Here is a 13663-nt window from a genome sequence, read left to right as displayed (position 1 = left end):
CAACTGTTATAGGCAACTCATAAGCTCAATAGTGTCATATTAAAGTTAGGTTAAAGGCCCATACATCTAAGATACTATGATATACAAACTTGGGCAAGTTATACATTTGGCTAGTCGGCAAAAATAATTACATTTGCTAGTCAAATATATAAAAGAGTTATGAAAACTTCTTTAAAAATTGATCCACCTCTAAGAGAATATTATATAATGTATCGATTAACAATGCTATATATCTTTTTTATAGTATATCATCTTAATTTAATCCGAAAAAGGGGTAACATATTGTCTGTTTACTATTTGTTGAGGCATACTTTTTTCCTTCGTTTAAAATGATTATTTTATGACCTACTTATGTCAAATGTTCGATCGAGTGAATAATTCCATTTTTTCGAAACAAGAATAGAATTAGAATTTGAAATCGCCCCCGACCAAGACCTAGATGGCTCATATACTTATTGGTGTATCTCCAAGATTCTTTCAATGACTTATATCTATTAACTCAATTTATTTTATGTATAACCCACCCTTTTTGACAACGTAAGTACAAATGACAACAACCAAACACAAACAATAAATAGTGTACGACGTTCCTAATTAAATATTGTTGAGAGTTGAGACGATGTACACACATCAAGTAATCTTTTTAGCAAATTGAATATATTTTAAAATATTTATATTGTTGAAATAAGATCGCAAGAAAAATACAATAAATCAAATAAAAAAATTTAAATGAAGGAATAAATTATAATATCATTCACAGAATAAGAAACTACATAATTATTAAATAATACTATTAACATTAAAGGAAAGGAGGATCGGAGGCTACCAAGCTTCCTACTTCTTCTACATAAAGTGTGATAATCTCAAATACATATAAATCTTTTATCAGAATCATCAATTTTAATCTGGGGTCACGTCTCCTGTATAAATTAAAGTTCTGTCAAGTCTTATTTAATCATTCTCTCCTCTCTCTTTATCAATTCTTTTTCGATCTAGAACTACCTCTATCATTTGATTTTAACTTTTGTTACAACTAACCTCTAATTTCCTCTTCACATGTCCGACCACCTCAACCCCCTTCTCCCTCATTTTATAAAAAGAATGAAAGTTTTTTTTTTTTAAAAAAAAACATAAATAATTTAATTTTTAATGAATATTAATTAAGTGGTGCTGGAAAATTCTGGCAAAATATAATTGTACAAAAAGGACCACATCTAGTTTTGATGAAGACATTTATAAAGTAGTTTATAAAAGCCTAACACATCCATGCAGTCTTTAAGAATATGTACAAACACAGTTGAGGAAATTCATGGATAATAACAAATCAAAACCAGACATATTTAATTATTGCAATATCGACAGTTTTGTGACATTTACCAGAAATTTCAACCTAATTAATTTCTCTTTCATTTGCCTACTAATAGGTGTATGGAGTTTTGGTAAAATATGTTTTGAACTTTTATTTATTCTAACAATGAATGTGTTTTGATAGGGAGAAAAATATTTTTGATGAATTTATTAATCTAGAGTTTAGTAATAGTGATGAAAATCAGGATATTAGTACTTGTTGCATTTTCATTAGTCACATTTTTTTTTGTGTTTGTGTCACGAAATATATATGAATTTAAGATAGTTAAGTGTTTTTCATTTGAAGTACGTTGGTATTTTTTAGAAATTAGTCGATAGACTCCACTGACTCCTAATGTTGGTTGAACTGAGCCTCACATGCGTGGTGACAGTAGTCGTTCATCAATAATGTTTTTCTTTTTTACGGTATGTCACGAAATAGAAATTCAAGATTATAAGCGATATTCAAATGTGTTGATCAATTGACCGACTTCATTGGTATTACCCAAGCTTGGCCAAGTCAAGCCACACAAGCTTGATACTCCCTCGATCCCTATTTAGTTGTTCACTTTAGAAATGACACACATATTAAGATAACAATAATTAATATAATAAAGTTATAATTTTACCCTTATTAATTATGGTTTCAAAAAGGGAAAAAGCTCAAATATTCCATTGAACTTTCAGGAAAGACTCATTTATGTCATCAGTTAAAAGTTTGGTTCATTTATGTCATTACTGTTAAAGAAAATGCTGATTCACACCATTATTTTTTAACGGTGATTTTGCAAAACCATTTTGACACGTGACAAATTAAAATTCGACCACGTCATCAATTTTTAATTTTAAAAAATAAAAAAAAATAGTTCAATTTTTATTCAGAATTTTAATTTTTTTATTAAAAAAACTGATGACGTGACCAATTATAATTCGACCACGTCATCAATTTATTTAACTAAATAATAAAAAAAAATTAATTCATTTTTTTTTCAAAATTATGATTTTTTTTATTTAAAAAATTAATGACGTGGCTGAATTATGATTGGCCGCGTGTCAAAAATGGTTTTGCAAAACCATTGTTAATAATGATGGCATGAATGAGCCTTTTCTTTAACGGTAATGACACAAATGAGCCAAACTTTTAAATGAACCTTTTTCCCTTTCAAAAATGATGAATTAAAACTTGGAAATCTCCAAGAAGTTCAAATAAGGGTATAATAAGAATTTATTTTTGTCCTTTCTTGATTTGTCAAAAGGGAAAAAGGACAAATATACCCCGAACTATCGTAAATGGTATGCAGATACCCTCCGTCATTCTTTTGGGACATTAGTTGTCCCTGTTGTCCATAAATTAGAGCATATATGCCCTTCACTCTAATGAAAGGGCAGGGGCACCAATGTCCCCAAAGTATGATGGCAGGGGCAATAATGTCCCAAAAGTATGACGACAGGGGCACCAATGTTTCAAAAGTATGACGGCAAGGGCACCAATGTCACAAAAGTATGAGAAAGGGTATTTGCATACCTTTTACAATAGTTTGGGGGTATATCTATCCTTTTTCTCTTGTCAAAATAGACAAGTAAATAGGGACAATTAAAAGAGGAAATATGGACAAGTAAATAGGGATAGAGGGAATATTAAGTACTCATTGCATTTTCATTAATAACGATGTCTCACTTTTTAGTGTTTTGATACCAAGAATAGGATCTCAAGCTTTTAAATGTTTTTCATGTGTGTTAGTCCACCGACTCCTTTGGCGTCCAAACTCTAGGCCGAGCCTCATAGTTTGGTGACCGTTACTTGTTGCATATTTATTAATAATGTCTTTTTTTTTTGAAAGTTTCGATGTCACGAAATAAAAAATCAAGATTATAAGTGTTGTTATATGTGTTAGTACACTGATTTTTTCAAAAATTAGTGAGCTAACTCCGTTGGCCCCAAACTTGGTCAAGGCTAGCTTCATAGGCTAGATGATAAATATTCATTGCAGTTTCATTAATGACGTCTCACATTTTGGTGTTTCAATATGATAAAATAAAAATTTAAATTTTAAGTATATTTCGTATGAGCTAATTTACTAATTTTTTAGAAATTAGTTGTCGACTCTATGACTCCTAAATTTGGATGGACCAAGCCTCACCTACATGGTGATCAATTTCATTGCATTTTTTTTTTAAATTAATGACCTCTTTTTTCAACATTTTAGTATCACAAAGATTTTAAATATTTTTCTTGCGTGTTAGTTTTACTTTTGTATTTTAATTTCACGAAATAAAAATTCAAAATTTTAAGTGATATTATTATACATTAATCCATTGATTTTTTGATAGTCGATTAAATCGGCTGGTCCCTAAACTTGGCCACCAATTTATTAATAGCATCTCTTTCTTCAATATTTCATTATCATGAAATAAGAATTTAAGATTTTAAATATTTTTTTAATGTTAATCCACAAAAATTTGTAGAGAAGGGCATATATGTCATTTTTCAAACTCTTTGTTGAAGGCCAAGCCAAATTGATGTCAATGGGCATGGCAGACAGCAAAGAGACTGACTTGGATTTTGGAGTTTGGACCCATTTTTACAAAAGAATATTAATGCAAATATCGAATCACACGCTCACACACATACACACATAAAATTACACATAAATCAATATTTTCCTTTGTTTTTTCCCTGTTTAAAAAGATAAATTATTATCGTAAAACGATGAGTTAGTTGAATAGATAATCTTTGAAATGAAGGTTATAGATTCAAAATTCTCTATTATCTAGTACCTTTTTTATTCAACAATAGTTATTCATTATAACTTGACACATCCCTTGAGAAACAATTAATAATAGGGATAATATTACTATATTGTCCTTTGATTTTATAAATTTAATGTTTCAAAAAATATGTTAGATAACAAATAGTTAATAATAAGGGAAGAATAGACATAAAAGATAAATTATGTCTTGATTTTCTAAATCAGAAGATATTGTTGAACAATTATTTTTAATATAGTGCAAAATTACTATTGAACGGAGCAAGTGTAATTTACTTATTTAGTATAACGTACATACAACGACATTGAAACGAGATTTATCTTATGCACAAATGAAATGTAAGAAATCCCTCGTAGACAACAAAAAAGAAAATTCAATAATTCTCCTCTTCAAAAAAAATAAATGCAAAATCTTAAATTTATCGATAAATTTTCATTTAAAAATTTAAATTATAATATGTTTCAATGAGTTGGAGCTAATTTTCGAGATACAGATTCAACCAAATTCAATAACTTTGGTCAAAGTATATATTTACATTAAAAAGTATATTTAATATAGATAATTATTAATTTAAAATCTACTAACTTAAAAAAATTAAAATTTCGAAGCATCAATCTTTACAGAAAATGAAAAAAAAAAAATTTCAATCTTTGAATTATGTGAAACCTATACTTTGGCTCACATTTTAGAATTTCTTTTGTGCTTATTCACAAATGTTCATTATTATAAGTTAATCATACAATAATTACACATTAACCCAACTTTTTTTTCCTAATTTGCTAATAAAAATTACTCTAAATAAAGTCCCTTCATTAAAAAAGAAAAAAAAAAGGTAGTTTTTGCTTTAGCATTTGTTGACCCCTCTTCTTCCTCATTTGCCTGATAGTCCAAAGCATCTCTCATTTTCTATCTCTCTCTCTTCTTTCTCACTCTAAGCTGCTGCTAACTGTACTAATCTGGGGGAGTATACAAAGAGCAATTTTTTCTCTTCTGTACTCTTTTTTCTTTTCTTATTACAGGTAAAGCTAAATCTTCAATTTGGGTTTACGAGGGTAATTCAGGTACTTATTTTTCTCTTGTGATTTACATGGGGTTGCTTCAAGATTCAGTTTTGGCATCTGGGTTGTTGTTCTCATTAAGGATCTGATATGGGTTTTGCTTAAAAATGTAATCTTGATCAAGATCTGATTTTTAATGAATTAACTGTATTTGTGTCTGGTTAAGTTATGGGTTGCTGTCTAAGTCTTGATTTACTTTTTATGTGTGGGTTTGTTGTTAAACACATATATATTTTTCCTTTTTTTTTTCTTCCTGTTTTTTTTTCCTGCTTTTTTGATGGATATGAAATCCATGTATGGTGTTGTATAAGCTTTTAAAATAATGTAATCTGTGTTTTAAATGGTGAGTTATGGTTGTTCGCTTAATTGATATCTGTTTTTAGCTATCAGTTTTTTAGTCTTATGTAGAGTATATAAGGTTCTACATGCAAATTTGCTTGAGGCTAATAGAGAATTAGATCTTGTACATAGTCCCAGGGTTTAATTTTTTGATTTGTTTTGCAGCAGGGATGATTAAATACTAAGGGGTTGTTTGGTATTGTTTGAAGAATAGTACTGAATAGGGTGTATTCGTAATGATGAGATTAGTAATGCAGAGATTAGTTATGTCGGTATTAGTTATACTAGGATTATTTCTTATCTGCTGGTTGGTTTTGTGTATTAAGGGCAGTTCTGTCTTCAGCCATGCTTATTCATGTATAAATAATCCTTGTATTACTAGTACCATGGTTTGCTATGTATTAGTTATACACCACATAGACTGAATCCTACGGAACAATGGATTAAATAATACCATGACTAATACATGACATCCTTCCAAATGAACCCTAAGCAGCACTTTAGTTGATTCCCTGCTGTGGGGTATGAACCAGTAATTATCTGATCAGTGATTAAGAAAGGTGATCGCCTCGTCGCCAATCGTGGGAGGCGAGGCGACCATTCATCGCCTTTAAGCTTTCTGGCGAGCGATCTTCAAAAGACAACGCCATGGCGACAAAGACGAGAGGCGAAAAATGGTTAAATGGAATAGTGAGGATTCGATTAGTCGACCCTGACTTGTTTGGGACTGAGACGTAGTTGTTGTTATTATTGTTGGTCTAGTAAAATGCTATTTCCTCCTTTTTGATATACACACCTGTTTTTCTGTTGACAACTTGACAGTAACACATTGAATCATCTCCAAGAAGAGATTATCTGAACGAATGCTTAGACCTTGTAATTGTCCTTTTAATGGGTAATTCTTTGTCTTGTTGGCAGATTGGCGAGGTACATCCGTAATCTTGTAGCAAGATGATGGCAATTGGAATGGCTGACGGAAAAACGTGCCGTCATTTGTAACTTATTCATCTGTATCGTTGTGTCACTGATGGCTTTGAATTTTGGTGCTAGCGCTCCCCTTGAACCTAAACAAAAACCTGTTGGAGCTCGACAGACAGCAGAGACAAATGACTCTAGCTCTTTCCTTACACAGGTGTCAAAAATGAATGAACTCAGCCTTGCTCTTTCTGGTAAATTGCCAGAATCTGGCAAAATTACAACACATGATGTGGATGGGGTTCGGAATAATAAGAAGTATCAAAAGGGGTCTAATGATTTGTCAATTGATAAATCTAAAAATGCTCCCACTGATATTCAGAATGTGTCGACACCTGGGAATCATGAAGTTAATGGAACCAGAAGCTCACTCGAGTCTTCTACCGATCAAGAAAAGAAAACATCTAACCAAACGAGTGGCAAGAACAGTCCAGTTTCTGCAAAAGTCAGCGATGGTACTAGTAGTCTAGCCAAAAATAGTGGAAGTGGCAAGATAAGTGATCATGCTGATCTTGTTGAGAGTGGAAAGAGCAGCATGTGTAGAGGAAGCACCAGCACTGATGTGAGTGATGAAAGCACCTTTAGCAGTTTTAGCAGCAGTGTAAACAAACCCCACAAAACAAATGACGTGAGATGGGAAGCTATCCAAGCTGTCCGATCTAAAGATGGTAGCTTAGGTTTGAGCCATTTCAGACTGCTGAAAAGGTTGGGCTGTGGAGATATTGGAAGTGTTTACTTGGCTGAACTGAGTGGAACCAAGTGTTACTTTGCTATGAAAGTCATGGATAAAGCATCTTTAGCCAGCCGCAAGAAGCTTCTTCGTGCTCAGACAGAGAGAGAAATTTTATCATCCCTTGATCATCCTTTTCTTCCCTCTCTCTACAGCCACTTTGAGACTGATAAGTTTTCATGTTTGGTTATGGAATTCTGTCCTGGAGGGGATCTGCATACTCTTAGGCAGAGACAGCCAGGGAAACATTTTTCTGAACAAGCAGTGAAGTATAACTTCTTTTCAGTCTTTTGAATATGATTTTTCCTATTGATACTTTCTGAGTTCCACGTTATTTTACTGCTTTCTACAAGATCATTGTTTTTGTAATTTCAATAGAAGATCCACAACTGAGAAGGCTGTTGCAACAAGTCAGTCTAGCTGTTCTTCTTACTTGGAAGTGCATATTTATGTTGTCAAATGCACTTGAACCTTATGCTGCTGGATGAGTGACGTCGCACTAGGCCTTTAGATTTTGTTGGAAGCCTATTACCATGGTTCTAGGAGCATCCTTCACTTTGAGAATTTCTTCGTTCTGAATTTGCATTTGTCGAGTAATAAGGTCCATTATCTGTGATGTCAGTTATTTTTTGCGTTTAGACTATTCATATTCTTTTTGTTTCTCCACCAAGTTACCAAAATTCCTCTCCTTTTCCCGTTATGGAGTTCGGTGGATTCTTGCCCCATTTCTTGGACATCTTCTCTGTCACAGAAGTTTTTTGTTTGTGAAAATCAATTTCGTTATAACTTTCATCTTTATTGCTACGTAGTATTAGATGACTTGGTTGAGCAGCAATTCATGGTTTTAGCTCTCTGGCGTAACAGTATTTGGATCTAACAAACAATTACTTAATGCTGAATTATGTAAGTGGGACTTGCATTTTGTTTTTGAATGTTTAGGAGCGTATTACTATGTCCCCATATTCCGGTTTGCATATTCCAAGGTTTCATTTTAGAGATTAGAAATGAATTTTTAATGTTCCCTTCAGAAAACAATTGTCCCATGGTCCAACTAGAAATATTGTTATGCAACAAAACATGGTCCACTGTATTTCCTTTTCATATTGTTTTATTATATGCGGTACTTGGGGTGAGGGTCCTTCGGAAATAGCCTCTCTGCTACCTTAACAAGGTAAGGGTTAGGCTGTGTACACAATACCCTCCGCAGGCCCCACTTTTGGACTACTCTGGTTATGTTGTTGTTGTTGAAGCGTTTTACTGAGGATTAACTTTCTCTCTTTTCAGATTTTATGTCGCTGAGGTCCTTTTGGCTTTAGAGTATCTCCATATGCTTGGTATTATCTACCGCGACCTCAAGCCTGAGAATGTCCTTGTTAGAGAAGATGGACATATAATGCTTTCAGACTTTGACCTGTCACTTTGCTGTTCTTTTAGCCCAACACTGGTGAAGACATCTTCCCTGGAGTTGGAGCCTCTCAAGAAGAACTCAGGATACTGTGTCCAGCCGGCATGCATTGAGCCTTCCTGCATTCAACCATCATGTGTCGTTCCTACAACATGCTTCTCTCGCCGCATCTTTTCCAGCAAGTCCAAGAAGGATCGGAAACCCAAAAATGACGTAGGTAACCAAGTTAGGCCGTTACCAGAGCTCATGGCAGAACCTACTAGTGCTCGCTCTATGTCATTTGTGGGAACTCATGAATACTTGGCACCAGAGATTATCAAAGGTGAAGGTCATGGAAGTGCAGTAGATTGGTGGACTTTTGGGATCTTTCTCTACGAGCTCTTGTTTGGTAAAACTCCATTTAAAGGATCTGGTAACCGAGCTACATTATTCAATGTAGTCGGGCAACCTCTTAGATTTCCAGAATCACCAGTTGTTAGTTTTGCAGCAAGGGATCTTATTAGAGGTTTACTCATAAAAGAACCACAGAACAGATTGGCATACAAAAGAGGGGCAACTGAGATAAAACAACACCCTTTCTTTGAAGGGGTTAATTGGGCACTAATACGCTGTGCTAGCCCTCCCGAGGTGCCTAAACCGGTTGAATTTGAGAGACTACCAGTCCCAGCACCATCTACCAATCAAAAGACTGTTCCAGCAGCAGTAGCTCCCAGCCAAAAGGGTTCTGATAACTACCTCGAATTTGATTTCTTCTAGTAATTATCAGCTCGACTGGTAAATTTTATGAATTGGTGGACCAGCAAATCCTGAATTCAAGGATAATCTTATATGCGCAGGGTCCTGTTGTCACTGTCCATAACAGTGTCAGATCTTATTATTTGTGAATCTGTACGTGCTTCAAGCTAGAGCTGCCTCCCATCATTAGTCTCCATATTACAAGGATGTCTAAACGGTAAAAGGCGAGTGTCTTGAAGTATATAACTGTTAGAAGTATGCAATTGGATAACTCAAAATCATGTGTGGCTTTAGGTGAGATGGCATTGCCATGAACAGGAAACTGTTTTTTGGCCAAATGACCAAGTTAAGCAAGATGATTGCTCAATGTATATTGCTTTTCGATGCTCCCTAGAAATTTGTGTTCCATCCCAAAGGTACAGTACAGTGTGAGAAAGTTTAGATTCAATCTTATTTTAAGTTATGCGACAACCATACTTTTGGATGTCACCAAGACATTTAGACCACAGTGAATTTTGCTACATTTTACTTTCTCCTGTGTAATATTTGCTTTTTGGCTCTTTCAGAAGTAAAGGAGGGAGTTCCCCTTTTTTTTTGCTTTTCCTTTGTTGTCGTCATTCCTTATATATCAGGTAATAACATCAGTATCTTCAGCCCACTTATTATTCCTTGCCCATGGAATGGTAAAACAACGATTTGCTTTTTGTTAGTGAGGGTCTATTGGGAACAATCTCTCTATTTCTACGAGGTAGGGGTAAGGTATGCATACATTGTACCCTCTTCAGACCCAACTCGTGGAATTACACTGTTGTTGTGTTATTACTTCTTGTATGTACAATAACTGTATAAAGTAACATGTAATATGTGGTATGATGAAGAGGTGAGATTCATGTGGAAACCAGTTATTTGTTGATAGAAATTTACATCCTTTGAAGTCCTTGAGGTGGGACACTATTGAGCTATATGATATCTAAGACATGACCTTGGCTCTGAAACATCCTCCACATCCAATTGATTGATCATTCTGGTCTTCTTGATTCTGATTTTGGATCTGGCCTTCAATGGACTTTAGGCTGCCACCGGAGTATCGGAGAGAAGGTGATTCAAACATCTGCAGCTCAACAACTTCCTTGCCTTCACATATGATCTTAACCTCACAGAACTCTGGTGCATTTTGTAATATCTCATCTGTCGTTCCGTTACCTTTTCTTGACTTCATTTTCCTATCAGAGAAATCATGAAACAATATTTAGAAGATGAAAACTGATGGAGAAGTAGAGTAGAAAGTTAAAAAGTTCATTTTTTTGTTGCTCATACTTGAGATTGGCTTTAGAAGTACCAAGAATCAGCTTTCTTATGTTGCAGATGGGAATGAGGTTCAGTATAGCTTTGCCTTCCATGTCACTCTCAATAAGTATAGTGTCCAGTTTAACCTGTTAAAAATATGGCACATATATCATACAGCTTTAGTTATACAGGGCATGCTAGTGGGCACCCCCTCTCATTTGTTTCCCAGTGGTGAAGTCTGAAATCTCGTTAAGAGTGTTCAAGATTCATATATACGTATAAAATAACATACTTAGTGAAACTTTAAAAGTTAGGGTTTGAGGAGAGTAAAGTGTGTGTAGATTTTACTCCTATCTCATGGAGGCAGAGAGGTTGTTTCTGGAGGACCCTCAGAATGATAGTGAAGAAAATGCGACAACTAATAAGGGAATAGTAACGACAACAAAATAGTTTGATAATTGAGATACAAGATTAATATATTTATGTATAAAAAAGTAATATTTGATCGTATAATATACATAACATAATTTTCCGATGAAGAGTGATCAGTATGTGCACCTTGGAAGCAGAGCAAATGTCAACAAACTTTTGAAGGAACTGTCTCCTCTTGTTTCTTTCTTTAGTCATGTAGTTCTCTTTTTGCTCTTCATTCACTTGGCCTATTGGTATCATTCCCACTGTGTTGTTTCATCACAAAATAAGCTTCATATAATCTTGTGTCTTTTAGAGTATAACAAACTAAATAAGATCTAAATTCAAATAATAAGGAAGTAACACAATATCTTAATTTTTATAGTGTGTTATAATTTGGATATTACAACTAAAGCATTAGACATAACAATAACAACATATTCACTGTAGTTTCACAAGTGGGGTCTGGTGAGAGCAGTATATACGTAGATTTTATCCTTACCTTGAAAGATACAGACGTTGTTTCTGATACACCCTTAGACTCAAGAAAATAACAAAAGTAACGAAATCAAGAATGATCTTTTCTTATGATTCTTTTTTTGTGTGTGTGAGAGAGAGAGAGGACTTACAAGGAGTAGGGATGAAGTTAGTTTGAGGAAATATATGAATGAGGAAAACAATGGTAGAATTTGGATTAGTCACAACATGATTGAGAGTCCAAAGCAAAGCATCCATACTTGATTCCTCTTGACTAACATTCTTATTCCAAACAACAACATAAACAACATCATGTTCCTCATGATTGTGAAAGTCAAAGGAAAACAAACTTCCTTCAACTTCACCACCACCATGATGATCAATTTCAAACAAATCACTTGTAGAATTATAAAAGTTCCCCTCTTCTTCTTCTTCTTCAATTTCATTGATCAAACTATTGTCAATGATTTCTTTCATTGTTTTCTTCTTCTTGAAAATTAATGAAAATCAAGATGATTGTGATCAACCTTAATATTATCAAAATCCCAAGAGGGGATTAATGATGATAGACACACTTTGTGTTTGTCCTTTCTTATTTTCTCCCAAAAGATTTAAGTTGTTGGGAAAACTTAGACAAGTGTATGAAAAAGTTGTTACAAAGTGAGACATTTTTATATAGAGGATAAAACTAATGATGTGACATTTTTATATAGAGGATAACTCTTATTTTGGAATTATAAGGTTGAAGCGGATTCAAGATTTAAATTTTATGAGTTCAGAATTTAATATTCATGCGTACATAATAGATTTTTATGTATGCACAAATCGAGAATTTTCTTTCGGCAATTACATAATCAACCTCTTCATCCGGTAAAAATAAAGGCAAGATATGTGTACAATCTTTGAGCGTGTTGTTGTTATTGCATACATAATAGATTTATATAATTTAAGCCAAAATTACTGAATTTGACTGAACCTATAAATTATAATGTACCATTCAACCCGAAAAATATTCATATGTGGCTCTTAATGTGATCAGGGGCAGAGCTAACGGATGGAAGGAGGTTTACCTAAGCCCCTTTCGCCGAAAAATTACAAAATATATATTAACATTGATAATTTTTTAACATATTATATGTCGGATGTTTAATTTTCTTCACTTATTTGCGTTTTCATTTTTGGTACTCTATGAATCCCTCAAGAGAAATCTTACCTCCATCGAATTAATGTAATATCACTATTTTTCATCTAAAACGTACTTTGATGGTATTACCTCTTTTTATTTTATATCTCTTTTTAATTTGTTTTATAAACAACATTACATTTCTATATTTTAAATAATATTCTTATTTTGTTCTTAAAAGAGGCTAACAAAGTATTTAATTATAAAAAGAAAAAGGGTAATAGCTAGATTTATTTAATATGTACTTTGCTATTTTTCTTTGATGAAGAGTATTCAATTGAACCTGCCTGACTAAACATGGGTCCCTCAACCCAAAAAAATATGCATATTTGATAGAATAAAAAGACCAACATTAATTTATTCATTTCATTTTAATAAATTATATGAATATGAATGATGATATGAGTAATTTATTATTTTTTAAAAAACAAAAATGTTGAGACGTTATTTTCTAATAGAGACTTGTACAAGAATATCCGAATATATACCAGCATCTTGGCCCTTTCAACCAATGAATTGTCTAAAGTCAATGCATTTTGCTTACAATATTATATTATACTTTCTCCGTATATTGTAGTTCGAATTTTAAGAATCAAATTTAAATAGCGATTAATTAAAGCGTATATTTTTGTAAACTACACAAAAAGCGTTATAAGTCATTATAATTAAAAATTTAAAAGACATGAAAAAATCACAATCAAATAAAAGTTTGTTTAACTTTCGAAATTCAAAGTGCGGTTAATTGAAACTTATATTGATAATAAGTTCGATGGAATATTCGTACTGAAATTCAAAACATTATTGTGATAGGCGTCCAACTTAATTATTTATATCAATAGTTATAGATTTTGATTTTTATCGAAGAGATTTAATTATATAAAAGTAAATACATCAAACAATAAAGGGTACTATTCAACATATCTTTTATATATATATATATATATATA

The 13663-nt window shown here is 33.0% G+C and overlaps 2 protein-coding genes across 2 annotated transcripts; one reads left to right on the top strand and one right to left on the bottom strand.

Annotated features, from left to right (window-relative positions):
* Positions 1–4953: 4953 nt before the first annotated feature.
* On the top strand, positions 4954–9960 carry LOC107017769 (serine/threonine-protein kinase D6PKL2). Its single transcript, XM_015218024.2, has 3 exons — positions 4954–5177; positions 6432–7487; positions 8503–9960. The coding sequence occupies exons 2-3, from the start codon at positions 6541–6543 to the stop codon at positions 9377–9379; spliced, it is 1824 nt and encodes a 607-aa protein (XP_015073510.1). The 5' UTR covers positions 4954–5177; positions 6432–6540; the 3' UTR covers positions 9380–9960.
* A 190-nt stretch (positions 9961–10150) lies between these two features.
* On the bottom strand, positions 10151–12185 carry LOC107017770 (U-box domain-containing protein 36). Its single transcript, XM_015218025.2, has 4 exons — positions 11686–12185; positions 11204–11322; positions 10676–10791; positions 10151–10581 (listed from the first exon to the last, which is right to left on the bottom strand). Exons 1-4 carry the CDS (start codon positions 12008–12010, stop codon positions 10329–10331), a joined length of 813 nt encoding a protein of 270 aa, XP_015073511.1. The 5' UTR covers positions 12011–12185; the 3' UTR covers positions 10151–10328.
* Between the last annotated feature and the right edge of the window lie 1478 nt (positions 12186–13663).

Source organism: Solanum pennellii, chromosome 4, assembly GCF_001406875.1.
Source record: "Solanum pennellii chromosome 4, SPENNV200".
In the NCBI taxonomy this organism is placed as follows: Eukaryota; Viridiplantae; Streptophyta; class Magnoliopsida; order Solanales; family Solanaceae; genus Solanum; species Solanum pennellii.
This window is presented reverse-complemented; position numbering and strand designations above follow the sequence as displayed.